General features: G+C 44.6%; 1 protein-coding gene across 3 annotated transcripts in view; it reads left to right on the top strand.

Annotated features, from left to right (window-relative positions):
• Nucleotides 1-1,331: 1,331 nt before the first annotated feature.
• Nucleotides 1,332-15,796, top strand: part of RRAGD (Ras related GTP binding D) — a 51,534-nt gene continuing 37,069 nt past the window's right edge. The window contains exon 1 of one of the 3 annotated variants that reach the window (XM_040426824.1): nucleotides 1,332-1,693. In XM_040426824.1, coding sequence (XP_040282758.1) covers nucleotides 1,660-1,693 — 34 coding nt within the window. In that variant the 5' untranslated portion in view covers nucleotides 1,332-1,659. Of the gene's footprint in view, nucleotides 1,711-15,796 lie in introns of all 3 variants that reach the window. The other 2 variants (XM_040426825.1, XM_040426823.1) reach the window with 2 other exon arrangements.

Genomic DNA, 15,796 nt, shown 5'->3' with positions numbered 1-15,796 from the left:
CCACAAAAGACACCCAGAACAATCATAGATAGGGGTCCTGAGGGCAAAGGTAAAAGGGTTGTCTTGATGGTAAAAACTCATTTAAAAACATTATTAGCACAGATAACTTCAAAGACAGAATTCATTTTCCACAAAACATTATATCCAGCATTAAAAATAAAAAGGAAAATTGGGACATGTAGGGTGGCTGAAGAACAAATACCACATTGAGGACTGTTAATAATACATGTATTTCTTTTGTTGAATATGTTTTTACATTACTATGTCTTGGAGTGTTACTGGCTGTTGTGGGTCTATACTTTTTACTTTGCTGTCAGACATGGGATTTCAGAAAATATGGCGCCATGCCCAATACTGTAGTTGTGAATAGGCTATATCCTGTGTTTTCAAACAGCGTGGAGGTGCAGTGATGCAGGTGCATTGCACTGTCCATGTAGAATAGATCAAGGGGCAAGGTGGATTGTCAGGTGGTTGCTGGGTGCCAGAGAAACTAGACTTGCTGATTGTGCATTGTTGTTCGAGAAAGGCTGGGAAAAACAGGAGAGATTTGGGCCTAGGAACAGCCAGTGTTTGACAAGGTGAGATTAAAGTATAACTGTCCATAAAATTTTGCATATGTTACTGCTGCTGCAGCATTATGCATAAAGCAATCTTTAGTTTCTTCACATACCACTGTTTTTCTTGAGCTTCCCCTTAGTAACAGCTGTTTGAATCCTGCAATATGAGGATCTTCTCAAGATGGCTCCTCCGCCAGTTCTCTGAGGCCAAAACTGCTTTCCCTCACTTCTCATACACACTTGCTGTAGCCAGCAGCTTCCACCAGCCAATCAGATTAGAATACTGAGAGACACTCACTCCGAAGCCTAAAGCAGGTGTGCAATGCCCCTCTGTCTTCTGTTTATACTAAAGGGAAGACAGACAAGCCACAGCAACGGTCTTTAAGGAACCAGTGGAAAGAAACAGGGGACATTAATGAAAGCTGTTATTATAAGAAATTACGGATCATTTGACCAATCATTGACAGACTAACTTGGGTATACATGACTAGCTCTAATAAGCTAGCAAATAAAATAAAAATATAACAGTTACACTTTAAGAAAGAAAATCCCTGAAGGGCCAGATTGTGTATATAGAAGTCACGGTGTATGTAGGAGAAATGAGGGACTCTGCACAACCAGTTTCCCCCCTGTTACTGGGTTAGACAGGAACCAATGAAAGGCAAGTGCCTTTCCTCAAGAAGATAAAATGTTCATTTGTGTTACCTACACATATAATTAGCCTCTCTTCATCCCGTATCTGACTACGTTCACATACAAAGCTCTCTGTGAGGGAAATAGAAGGGTAGTGCTGCTTTGTTGTGCCGAGGCGTGCCCTGTGTGGAGTGCTGCTGTGAAGTGCCAGGGTGTCAGGTGACTGGATCACGCAGTCTCTCTGCATTCAGAGGACTATGTAGGGGGAGAGCAGCTGAGCTGCACCGTGATACCAACAAGAAGCAGATCTGCTGGGACAACTTTTCATAGGAGGCAGGAAAAACACAGAGGCCTACGAAAATGAGCCAGAGTCTGCACACGAAAAGCCAGGCAGCAACAAGAGGAAGAGGAAGATGACGAAGAGGATGGTATAGCAGGGGCATCCGATTATGAGGATGGAGACCCTTTCATGGAAGGAGACTTTGGCAGTGATGAAGAAGAGGGTATGAATAGTTAATAGGTATTGGTTTTATAAAGGGAATGTGCTCTGGATTGTGGGTTGAATATACATGTGAATATACAAGTTTACACAGCATGAACAGATGCAAATGCTTAATGTTAAATCTGTAGAGGCAGTTACCAGAAAGACGAGTGACAATTGTGTTCATGTTGTAGTATGCGGTGTCATAAGTGACATATATATATATTCTGCATATGTTACATAGGTGAGATATCTCAGCATCATTTTTTAATTCAATTTAGGCCATATTTTTTGTACCTAATAAATATGTCAACTGCGTGACCAACAATTTCACCTGACTGATGTGAGTATTTGGTACTGGAAATTCTGCCTAAAGCCTCATTCACACGTCCATGTCTAAGCTCAAATCCATGAGCAGGCGGTCAGTGATGCATCCGTGAAGCTGTCCGTGAAGGATCGTGTTGGGTCCATATGTCCGTTTTTTGCTGTTCGTGTTGCATCCGTGTTTCACTGACACTTAATGATTTGTGAAACACTGATGCAACACGGATGGCATCCGTGGTTTTTACAAACCCATAGACTATAATGGGAGGGATGGATCTGTGAACACAGACAAAATAGAGCATTCATCCGTGCTAAAAAAAACGGACCCAGGGACCGTGCTAAAACACTGATGTGTGAATACACACATTAAAATGAATAGGGACGTGTGCTGTACGTGGAGAACACGTACAGCACACGTCCGTGAAACACTGACGTGTGAATGAGGCTTAAAGGGGTTATCCCGCTAGGATATGCCACCATTGTCTGATAGCTGCGGGTCCCACCTCTGGGACCCGCACCTACAAGGAGAACGGAGCTGGGGAGAGTTGTGGCTGCTCCACGCCTCTCCTATTGAAGTGAATGGGAGCGCACCGCGCATGTGCGCCCACCGCTTCCATTCATTTCTATAGGGCTGACAGAAATAGCCGAGCCAGCGCTCGGCTATTTTCAGCGGCTCCATAGAAATGAATGGAGGGCGGCTGCACATGCGCGGTTCCCTCCTCAACTTTTTCCGCTCCATTTCCCTTGTAGGTGCGGGTCCCAGAGGTGGGACCTGCATCTATCAGACAATGGGGGCATATCCTAGCGATATGCCCTATTGTCTAAGATGGGATAACCCCTTTAATTCCGGGCACTTTTAGGGCGGGTTCACACAAGTTTTTGTCGCAGTTTTTTGAGTCAAAACAAGAAGTGGGGTTAGAAGGGAAAAATAAATATCTGTTAAATCACTTCTGGCTTGGCTAAAAAAAATTGTGTGAGGAATATGGATTAATATTTACTGTCAGCCATGTCCTCACACCCACCATTTGCTGAAAGATGGCAGAGGAAATCAAGCTCCACAGGGGGGCCCTGCTTCAAAGCCACAGCCAGATAGCAGAAAACTCCTAGCAGGTCACATTTGGTTACATTTCACACCTCCAGTCAGACAGCACGGATCCTGCAGGAAAACCCCCAGCAGGAGGTATCAGCCCTTGTCAGGATCAATGATACCTCCTAGAAATGTTAGCACCTACATTTCATAAGGAATTATGAATCGTCCGTCCATCCCCGGCATAATTCAGTGATCTTTTTGCGATCTTGGGGCAAAGCCAAACGTCCACGTAGTCCTGGCTTGAGGCTAGGATGCCTGGGAGGGGAGATATACATATTTTCCCCCAGAAACCACATAGCGGCACCATGTTTGGACTCTAGTTGTAGACGGAACTTAGGCGGATCAGTTGGGCCCGGAACCATCTTCCTTCAACAGTCTGGTCTGGGGTTATGAGTCATTTGCTGCCAGCACCAGAGTAGAGGGGGTGGACCCTACCCATAGGCGGGGAGGGGAGTGGCTGGCTACAGGTCATAAGCCCATGCAAGCCAGGTGGTGGCGTCTTTTTCTGAAAGGGGGTCACATCGTGCAATGTGTTTGGAGGGACCTGCAACTAGCCAACATTACTGCGGCCGACGTGAATACAGCTAAGAACTCATCACTAACCAAAGGACTCATATATCTGGTAAACTGACTTATCATTCTGCTTAAAGGGTTTCTATCACTTCGTTTCACCTATTTAGCTTTCAGACACTAGCGATCCGCTAGTGTCTGCTTATCTAACCATCCTAATATAAGAGCTTATTGTCCTGCCGTTTAGCTAAAAAAATAACTATATAGATATGCAAATGAGCCTCTAGGTGCTATGGGGGCGTGATTAGCACCTAGAGGCTCTGTCTACCTTAACAAACTGCCGTCGCCCAGCGCGTCCCTCCAGCCCGCCCATCTCCTCCGGAATGCGATGCTCCTCGTATTCGGCGCATGCGCAGTGAATGTCTGATCGCTTCCCTGCTCAGACATCTCCACTGCGCCTGTTCCTCAGAGCACTATGACGTCATCGGCGCAGGCGCAGTGGAGATGTCTGAGCAGGGAAGCGATCAGAAATTCACTGCGCATGCGCCGAATACGAGGAGCATCGCATTCCGGAGGAGATGGGCGGGCTGGAGGGACGCGCTGGGCGGCGGCAGTTTGTTAAGGTAGATGGAGCCTCTAGGTGCTAATCACGCCCCCATAGCACCTAGAGGCTCATTTGCATATCTATATAAGTTATTTTTTTAGCTAAACGGCAGGACAATAAGCTCTATATTAGGATGGTTAGATAAAGCAGACACTAGCGGATCGCTAGTGTCTGAAAGCTAAATAGGTGAAACAAAGTGATAGAAACCCTTTAACCCTGTTGTACCTATATCACCTGTATCTGTAACCTCAGACCGCTGTATATATTCTCTGTGTATATTGTGTCATCTAGTGTGCCCTTAAGGCGATTAAATATATAATTTAATCTTGTGCTATCTTGTATCTCGATCACGAATCCCCACGTCCGTGTTTCGGCGCCTAGTTATAAACTACCCCGGGTTGGTTTCTCACCCTATATAATCCCGTTAGCGGACTGGGCTTATATTAAACGAGAAGCTGATAGCAGATACCCGGGCTGAGACAGCGCTGTTTTCACTGCGGCAGTGAAAAGGCTCTCTCAGCTTGTTTCCTCTCTGTGCCCGCGTGGACAGAAGGTGTCTGTGTAAACTGTACCAACCTGACCTTACCTGCTCCTCTGGAGGGCGTAACGTCACGCTTTGGTAACAAGTGACCATACTGCGTCTCGTGAGCTCGACGTAGGTGACGTCAAGCAGGCACTAGGCGTGGTATTTGTCACAAATAGCCACAAAAAGCTATGTGTGAACCAACCCTTTGGCTTCTTTTACACAGACCAATGATCTGGCAGACTATTGGGGATGTGTTTTTATGAGTGCTTGTTGATCAGGTGATCGTGTCGTTCCTCTGGCACCAAAAATCATCGTTCCTGTGCATTAGATTGTGCTGTCTGAACAACGATCTGTTGCGCAGGAACAATGATTTCCTAGGGGCCAAGTAATGGCTGTAGTAGTCACTTGTCCCCATATAGCAGAGGTGATTGCTGAATGCAAATGCAGCCCCCATGTCTCCTGACGATCAGGCAGTTATCTGCAATGACTACTTTGTTCCTGATAATCTGCCAGATCATCGATCTGTGTAAAAAGACCCTTACTGTGTAAGGATTTGCCCCCTAGAATGTTGCTGGCTGTGGAGGTGTCAAGAACAGCTGCTACTCTCAGTCCCCAGTGTTGGGTATTGTGTACTTTACTGCTGGATAAAGTTTCCTTGTTGTAAGCATCTCAATGTATGGATGGCTGGAATACTGTTTCTAGAGTTCATGAGAGCAAGTGTTTCATGTTCATGTCTTGATTTAACGTGCAGTTGGGTTGGTGCCATTTAATAATTTGTTTCTTTGAAGAGATAAACTTTTGCTGTGGATGCAAACACAGTACCAGTCATTTGAGTCTTGTGGTACATTAGAAGCCTTTTGGATACGTACTATTATGTCACAGCGGCAAGTGACTTGGCACATTTTGACATAATAGTACGTCATGATGGTCATGCGGGCACCAGAGCTGTGCACGCCCAATCAATGCAGTGGCCCGGTTGTGACTAACATGCCTGTATCCGCCAGCATTACTGTAAATGCAGATGCCGATGATGAACCCTTTATATGCAGCTATCAACACTGCCCGCGACACTTAAGAGGGCCGCAGAGGGAGGGGGCTCCCTCTGCCTCTTCATAAGCCCCCGTGCTACAGTGACAGGGGGCTGATGGTTGCCATGGCAACTCCAGGCCACGCAAAGGCCTCGGGGTCTGTTATGTAGAGAAGCTTGTGAGACCCAGCTCCCAGTTTTCAGTAAAAAAAAAACTCGGCTCTATAAAAATATCACATGACCTACTCCCTCAGGTAAATGCTATAAAAAAAAATATATAAACTGTGCTAATACAGCCATTTTTTTTGTCACCTTGCCCCAAAAAAGTGTAATATTGAACGATCAAAAAATCATATGTATCCAAAAATGGTACCAATACAAATGTCAACTCTTCCCACAAAAAACAAGCCCTTACAAAAGATGATTGGCAGACAAAAGAATGGAGACATTTCAAAAATGCTTGTAAAACTGAAACAAAAAATAGACATATTTGGTATCATCTCGTCCGTAACAACCTGCTGTATAAAAATAACACATATTCTATTCTGTCAGATGAATGCTGTAGAAAAAACAAAAAATAAAAATGGCGACAGAACAGTCATTTTTTGCTTACCTTGCCTCACAAAAAGTGTAATATCGAGCGATCAAAAATCATATGTACCCAAAAATAGTACCAATAAAGCTGTCACCTTATCCTGTAGTTTCCAAAACGGGGGTAACTTTTTGGGAGGTTCTTCAAATGCGAAATGGCAACTTAAAATTATCCAAGTGAAATCTGCCCTCCAAAGTCCATATGTTGCTCCTTCCTTTCTGTGCCCTGCCATGTTCCCATATAGCAGTTTACAACGACATATGGAGTGTTTCTGTAAACTCCAGAATCAGGGTAATAAATATTGAGTTTTGTTTGGCTGTTAAAGGGTTTCTGTCATGAGAAATAACGTAATGTAGCTGACTGACATTAGCGATGTGCTAATGTCAGCAGTACATAACAGTATGCTTTATAACTCCCTGCCTGCCGCCGTTCTCTTAAATAAAGACTTTTAAAATATGCTAATGAGCCTCTAGGTGCTACTGGGGCGTTGCTTCAGCACCTAGAGGCTCGGTCTACGCAACCTTTGGCACGCCCAGGTCCAGTTGATTGACTTTCGAGTTCTCCTCAGTGTCCCGTAAATCCTACACCTGCGCCGTCCCTTTTAGTATTCAGCGCAGGCGCAGTGAGTGAAGGACACGCTCCTGCTGCCGGATTCCTCACTGCGCCTGCAACAACAAAAAAAGTGCAACAAAAATCTGCAACAACAAAAAAGTGACATTTTGTCCTCTATTTTCATTTAATTCTTGTGAAACACCTAAAAGGGTTAACAAAGTTTGTAAACTCATATTTTAATAATTTGAGAGGTGTAGTTTCTACAGTGCTATCATTTATGAGTGGTTTCTGTTCTGTAAGTTGTAACACAAAGTGACTTAAAGTGGTCCTTAAAAAAGTGGGTTTAAATTGCATCTAAATCTCTAATCCATCTAACATCCCAAAAAAAAGAAAATTACATTTTCAAAATTATGCCAACATAAAGTAGACATATGGGAAAGTAATAACTATTTTATGAGGTATCAGTAGCTGTCTTTAAAGCAGAATTGCTTAGATGAGTAAAAGCATTCAGAATTATTACCACATAGAGTGACACGTCAGATTTCAAAAATTTAAACCGGTGAAAAATTTTGAAAATGGGCTCAAGAACACTTGTACAGCAGTATATGGCTCCTTTATTATGAAGTCATACAGCTGTGAAGACACTACTGGACTTGTGTACTGTGATATATTTTTTTTTATGGTGGAATTTATCAAGAGGTTTGCAGCTGTTTTCACTGTAAACACCATGATTAGGGTTTGTTATTATTACTCTTGTATTATGTTACTAATCTTTACTACCACAACATATGGGAAGTAGATATTACCCTGCTGCTACATCTGGCAAATGATTCAAAGCCATGTGACTTTAGCATGTCACATGACCCTGTGACATCACAAGGTCATTAAAAGAACTTTATCTACATTGCTTTTGAAGATTATATGAGCGTCCTGTGTGTAAGTGTGATTTCCCCCTTCTTATCTGTTCTGTGAGCTTTGAAGCTGAAGATTAAAGGAAAGGATATCACAGTAGTACAGTGCTGGCAGACTCCAAAGAAAGGAGACACATCCTGCTGCTGAGAGAAATGCATCTAGCGGTGCAGCTAAAACAGGAAATAATATGTCTGAAAGATACATCAGGGAAGCCCAAAAAGACCTGCTCCTTCACAGTTGTGATTGTACAAAGAAGCATAGCTTTTATGCAATCTCTTTAAGTTCTGTCATTGTTTTGCCATTGCTATATCTAGGTTGTAGCAAGAGTTTTCAAAATTGTAATGTGCTTATTGTGCAATTTACTATTACTTTAAAGAACACTTGGATACAATAGTTTTTCCTCTACATTTACTGTATACCACTGCACAGTTTTTAAAACTAGTAGAAGTAGTTAAAGGGGTTATGCCATCTTAGACAATGGGGGCATATCGCTAGGATATGCCCCCATTGTCTGATAGGACCCGCACCTACAAGGAGAACAGAGGGGAGAAAGTTGAGGAGGGCGCAGCCGACCTCCATTCATTTCTATGGAGCCGCTGAAAATAGCCGAGCGCTGGCTCGGCTATTTCCGTTGGCCCCATAAAAAATGAATGGGAGCGGTGGCCGCGCATGCGCGGTGCGCTCCTATTCACTTCAATGGGAGAGGCGGGGTGCTGCGCCTGGTGGTAGACGGTGGTGGTCCTCCAGCCACAACTGTCCCCAGCTCTGTTCTCCTTGCAGGTGCGGGTCCCAGAGGTGGTACCCGCACCTATCAGACAATGGGGCATATCCTAGCGATATGCCCCCATTGTCTAAGATGGGATAACCCCTTTAAAGGAGTTTTCTGAGACATTATAGCTCATGACATACCCTCAGTGTAACGGCATACAAGGGAATGCTCCAAACTCCGAACGGAACCTCACGAATAGCTGCTAGCAGACAAATAGGAAACGCACCCAAGCGGCTTACACTCCTAGCAATCAGTCTCTAACAGCATACAGTTCATCCCCCCAAGAACGAGACGAGGCTCCCATGTAAAACTTCAAGTGGTCGTGACGAGGTTGTTAAGTGTATGCAGTGGAGCACCGAATGGCTGTATAGGCTGCAGCAGGCTCCAGTTCATTAATTAGGACCGCTATGTTTAATCAGTCTGTATTGTTTATGGCTGTGTGGTATTGCAGGTGCCGTGCTGCCAATAACAATGCAGACCTTCTAAACAGTCCAAATTAGTTCATTGGAACCCACTGTGGCTTGTATGGCTCCGCAGCCGCTGCACGACCGTGTCACGACCACGCTGTGTGGTCACACCCAAAGGCCTCCGTTTCCGTATTGTTGAATGCAAGCAGCGGGTCCACAATATACGGGCACTGGCCGTAGGTACTCCCTACTGCAGATGCGGACCCATTGCTATCCACAAGAGATAGCCAAAGATCTTTCGCGGAGCAGAGGCATGGATCAGAAGCCCACAGAAACACTATGAAGCGGAGAGATAGCAGTCCGCAGCACGAGCATAGAGCCCGTATGTTCGTAGGCATGAACCCTAACACTGCAGATTTTCTACCCACAATTCTGAGGCTGAAATTCAGCAGCCAATGCGTCCCATGTGACCATACCCTTAGGGCTGTTTCACACGAATGTGTGCAGTCTGGAAATCACATGTGTGTGCAAGCGTGATCCTCCGTTCTGGACACTGCTCGTCTTGCAGGAACGCACGGCATTATACTGATTTAGGCTATGTACCTCTGCATGACCTTATTTCTACAGAATCATAGTGACAGCTTTATGTCAGCATAATCCTATAGAAGGAAAGTCATGCAGAGGCACACAGCATTATAAATCAGTATAATGCTGTGCACTCCTGCATGACGAGTAGTGTCCAGATGGGGGATCATGCTCACGAACAGAGCGTGATTTCCAGACTGCACACACTCGTGTGAAACATTTAGTTTTGTTTTTACCAGAATTTTGGTGTTTTTTTTTTTAAATATAGACATTTTGACAAGCATTGTGTAGAGGCATTTTTCTTTATGTAGAAGTTTATGGAAAAACACTTTAAAAAAATCACAATACCTAGCACATGCTGGGTTCAAGGAAAGACACAATAGATAAAAAATGCATCAAAACTGAAGAAAACACCATAAAAAAACTGAATTGTTTGTAGAGCATTTAAAGGATGACCTATCCTTATCCTCAGGGATCAGCTGTTTTGCAGTAGCTTCAGTGCCAGAAACAGGCATGGGAACTACATTGCTCCATCCACTGTGTCATGAACGAAGATGGTTACTGCAGCGCTGTCGGACCCCCACCAATCTGATATGGATGACCTATTCTAAGAACAGGTTATCAGAACTTCAGTCCAGGGAACTGCTTTAATATTACCATATTGGATTTCAGTGTTTTTGAAAAAAGACGTAGATGTTAGTTTTGACGCTATAAGAAAATATTACACACCACATTTTTTTTTGTTGCATGTTTTCACTGGTTTTTGTCTTTCACATACGATGCTCTTGGTTTGGCTTTTTTTTTTTTATACAGGCATGTTTTTCAGACATTTTTGCTAGGAGAAGATTTATCTGATAAAAAACTATGTGAAAAACGTGTGAATCAAAAAAACAGAACCAAAAACACGTATAAAAAGACTGCTCTCAAATTAATGGTGTTTTTTCATAAGCTACAAAAGCAACGTAAAATCTGTGTGCAAAGAAAGCAGATGGTTAACTTGAGTGCTCAGATTGCCTTACTCATGTCTAGCTGTTTTCTTACGTCTTTGCTCATGCTCCTTATTTGGTCTAGTGAAGAGCTGTAGCAGGTGTTTGCTGCACAGATTAGTTTAACAAGGGCGGAAGGTCAGTCCAGATTTTCTATTCCTTTACAGGCAGGAGAGACAAGAATACAGATAGTTATTATAGGCCCTGTTTCCATGATGCATACATCTACTGTGGTTAAAAACCACGCACAATGTTGTGTTTTAGTCCAGATTATGGACATAGTCAACAGATTGCAGAAACTCATACCAGCAAAACTCATCAAGAACATAACGTAGTAAACAGGGGCGTAGCTAGAAATGCATGGGCCCCATAGCAAAAAAAAATTATGGGCCCCCCCCCCCCCCATAACAGTGTCCCTGACAGTGACTGACCCCCAACAGGGGGTGGAGGCCGACAACTATTGTAAGACGGACCCTGCGTTCCTTATGTAAGTGAGCTTAAAGGGAACCTGTCACCAAAAAATCACTTATTAAGCTGTTAATTAGTACCTTTTAGTGCTGCATAGTAGTTTCCTAATGCACTTTTTCTTCATTTAGCCTCCTTGAGAAATCGATGTTTTATTCAGCCGCTGCCCCGTGCTTCAAGTCAGGTTTGAAGTCAAGGGGGCAGCGGCCTAGGCGTCTCCAATCCTGCTCTCCCCGCCTCCCGCCGCCTTTATTGACACGCCGGATCTCAGTGCCGGGACCACGCTCCCAGCCCGCATGCGCAGTAAAGGGCTGCTGTAGCCTGTAGCGCAATCCCGGCTCCGCTCGTACACTCAGCCGGCTTCAGTTTCGCTACTGCGCATGCGCCCGCCAGCCTTACATACTAGCGCAGTTACAGAAGATGCTGGGCACATGCGCAGTAGCGAAACTGAAGCCGGCTGAGTGTACGAGCCGGAGCCGGGATTGCGCTACAGGCTACAGCAGCCCTTTACTGCGCATGCAGGCTGGGAGCGCGGTCCCGGCACTGAGATCCGGCGTGTCAATAAAGGCGGCGGGGAGAGCAGGATTGGAGACGCCTAGGCCGCTGCCCCCTTGACTTCAAACCTGACTTGAAGCAGGGGGCAGCGGCTTGAATAAAACATTGATTTCTCAAGGAGGCTAAATGAAGAAAAAGTGCATTAGAAACTACTATGCAGCACTATAAGGTACTACATACTAGTACATACTTTGCACAAGTTTATTAGTTACAACTTAAAGGGAACCTGTCACCTAAAAAAATCGCTTATTAAGCTGTTAATAGTATTTTTTGGTGACAGGTTCCCTTTAAGTGTAACTAATAAACTTGTGCAAAGTATGTACTAGTATGTATACTACTATCTAATAATCCTTATCTATCACTTGACACTTCACTAACTTACTGGGGACAGTCAGGACTCCTCTCCACGCCAGACTTTTCTTTTTACTGTGGCAGACTGCTGGCAGTGCACAAAAGATCAGAATCCATTCACTTCTGTATTGATGACTGATCCTGAAGATCAATTAGGCACACTGGGCGCGGGGGGGGCGGGCAGGCAGGCTCCCGCTCTTCACATTCAAAATAGGCAGCCGGCGGCAGCGTAACGTGACGTCACTTCACTCCGTCACGCCGCACGTGCATGGCTGGCAGTGCAGGAGGCGGAGCACAGGGGTGTGATTAGGCTGTGCCCAGGCACACCTCGTGCGCACGCCTATGGGTACGCCCCTGTTCCGGCCCCCTCCACCACCTACCTCATCTTCTGCCCCGGGCCCGCCTGCTCCAGTCCTGAGTCCTGACTTGACGCGGCTTCCCCCAAGCCAGGCCTGAGCCGCGGACCGCCCACGCCCCACCCACTACACTGGGCGGGCGGTCGGGCCTGGCTGTCAGTGCCTGTGTGTGTGTTAATAAAAAAATGCGATCCGGACGGGCCCCCAGTGGCGTAGGGCCCCATAGCCACTGCTATGGTTGCTATGGCGATCCCTACGCCACTGGTAGTAAAAGAGTAACTGAGGATGTTTATGGCTCAATAGGATAAACTAAATTGTAATTAAAAAAATTAGTTAACCCTGAGTTTGCCCCAGAGCTGGTTGGAAGCCTTTTCTACCAATAGATAGTGTCTAACTAATTTAGAGCTACTACCTCTCTAGAAGGAAATCTAACTTCACGCTGTTTAGAACAAGAAGAACCTCTGTGACAAGTAACACAACTTTAAAACTTTGTTCGATCTTACTAATAGTAACATAGTAACATAGTATATAAGGCCGAAAAAAGACATTTGTCCATCCACTTAAGGGGAAAAAAAACTTCTTCCCGACTCCAATCAGGCAATCAGAATAACTCCCTTGGATCAGCGACCCCTCTCTAGTAGCTATATCCTGTAATATTATTACGCTCCAGAAATACATCCGGGCCCCTCTTTAACTCTTTTAGTGAACTCACCATCACCACCTCGTCAGGCAGAGAGTTCCATAGTCTCACTGCTCTTACCGTAAAGAATCCTCTTCTATGTTTGTGTACAAACCTTCTTTCCTCCAAATGTAGAGGATGTCCCCTTGTCACAGTCCCAGTCCTAGGGATAAATAGATGATGGATAGATCTCTGTACTGACCCCTGATATATTTATACATATTAATTAGATCTCCCCTCAGTCGTCTTTTTCTAAAGTGAATAACCCTAATGTTGACAATCTTTCAGGGTACTGTAGTTGTCCCATTCCAGTTATTACCTCCTCTGGACCCTCTCTGCTATGTCTGCCTTGTTCACAGGAGCCCAGAACTGTACACAGTACTCCATGTGTGGTCTGACTATTGATTTGTAAAGTGGTAGGACTATGTTCTCATCACAGGCATCTATGCTCCTTCTGATGCAACCCATTATCTTATTGGCCTTGGCAGCAGCTGCCTGTGCATAACTTTACATTTGTCAGTGTTAAACCTCATCTGACACTTCTCTGCCCAAGCCTCCAGTCTATCTAGATCCCTCTGTAGCAGTATACTGTCCTCTTCCATGTCAATTACTTTACACAGTTTACTGTCATCTGCAAAATCGATATTTTACTATGCAAGCCTTCTACAAGATCATTAATAAATATATTGAAGAGAATAGGGCCTAATACTGACCCCTGAGGTACCCCACTAGTGACAGTGACCCAATCTGAGTGTGTACCATTAATAACCACCCTCTGTTTTCTATCACTCAGCCAGTTACTTACCCACATACAGACATTTTCTCCAGTCCAAGCATTCTCATTTTATATACTAACCTTTTATGCGGTACAGTGTCAAATGCTTTGGAGAAGTCCAGATATACGACATCCATTGATTCGCCGCTGTCAAGTCGCACTTCTTCCTGGGTCAGACAGGGCACTTTTAATGGGGAATTAACTTTTACATTCTGCATTTTATCTGACAGTGTATTTTCCTCAGTGAATACAGTGGAGAAAAAAATATTTAATAGCTTTGCTTTCTCCTCGTCGCTCTCTGCAACACCCCCCTCATTACTCTGTAGAGGGCCGACACCTTCAGATGTATACTTTTTACCATTTATATATTAAAAAAACATTTTAGGGTTAGTTTTGCTATCTTTGGCAATTAATCTCTCGGTCTCTAGTTTGGCTGCTTTTATTTGTTTTTTACATATTCAATTTTTTTCCTTATAGTTTTCTTTTTGTCATTTATTGCTTTCTTTACAGTTCTATTTATCCACATAGTTTTTTTTCTTGTTCTTAACCTTTTATTCCCATAAGGTATGTACCTCTCACAATTAGATTTTAGGATGCTTTTAAAAATATCCCATTTTGTGGCTATTTTTATTTTTGAGGACTTTGTCCCAGTTAGTTAGGCCCATGGCCTCACTTAGTTGGCTAAGTTTAGCTTTTTTCAAGTTTGGTATTTTTGTTCCTCCCTGAAGAAACACTCTATAATTGGAAGGTTATTACTTTATGGTCACTATTTCCCAGGTGTCCCGACCTGCACATCTGTTGTTCTGTCAGATCTATTGGTTAATGCTAAGTCCAGTATGGCCATCCCTCTAATCGGGTCCTGAAACAATTGTCTTTGGTTATTGCCAAGAACCTGTTTCCTTTATGAGATACAGTGAGACACAGTAGTATTTGAACACCCTGCGATTTTGCAAGTTCTCCCACTTAAAAATCATGGAGGGGTCTGAAATTCACATTGTAGGTGTATTCCCAATCTGAGAGACAGAATAAAATAAAAAAATCTGGAAGTCACATTGTATGATTTTTAAAGAATTTATTTGTCTTGCACTGCTGAACATAAGTATTTGAACACCTGAGAAAATCAGTGTTAATATTTGGTACAGAAGCCTTTGTTTGCAATTACAGAGGTTAAACGTTTCCTGTAGTTCTTGACCAGGTTTGCACACACTGCAACACGGATTTTGACCGACTCCTCCACACAGATCTCCTCTAGATCTGTCGGTTTCGGGGCTGTCGCTGAGCAACACAGAGTTTCAGCTTTCTCTAAAGATGTTCTATTGGATTTAGGTCTGGAGACTGGCTACTCCACTCCAGAACCTTGATATGTTTCTTATGGAGCTACTCCTTGATTATCCTGGCTGTGTGCTTCGGGTCGTTGTCATGTTGGAAGACCCAGCCACGACCCATCTTCAATGCTCTGACTGAGGGAAGGAGGTTGTTGCTCAAAATCACACAATAAGTGGCCCCATTCATTCTCTCCTTAATACAGTGCAGTTGTCCTGTCCCCTTCGCAGAAAAGCACCCCCAAAGCATGATGTTACCACCACCATGCTTCACAGTAGGGATCAGGGGCGTAGCTAGAAATGCATGGGCCCCATAGCAAAAAAATTTCATGGGCCCCCTCCCCCAATCTCCCACCGCCACATATCTATGGGGCCTCCCACCACCCCTTCCAGAGCTCCCACACAAACACCCATCCTAGATCTCCCACCGCCATGAGCATAGAAAAGTCAGAGGAAAAAACAAATAAGCCGCTGCTCCATCCCCATTGACTATAATGGGGACGGGGATGGAGCTTCGGTGCAGCACGGCAGTGTGCGGTGAAAGGCTGGCGGACGAAAAAGTACTGCAAGTCCGACTTTTTCATCCGGTGGCCTCTCACTGCGCAGTGCCGTGCTGGGCCGGAGCTCCGCCCCCATCCCCATTATAGTCAATGGGGACGGAGCAGCGGTCCAGCGAAATAGCGGCAGGACGGATCCGGCAGGCTGTTCAGCCTGTCGGATCCGTCCTGCCGCAAGTGT

The sequence above is a fragment of the Bufo bufo genome, chromosome 4, assembly GCF_905171765.1.
Source record: "Bufo bufo chromosome 4, aBufBuf1.1, whole genome shotgun sequence".
Lineage (NCBI taxonomy): Eukaryota > Metazoa > Chordata > Amphibia > Anura > Bufonidae > Bufo > Bufo bufo.
Note: the sequence above shows the minus strand (reverse complement) of the source record. Positions and strands in the feature narration are given on the sequence as shown.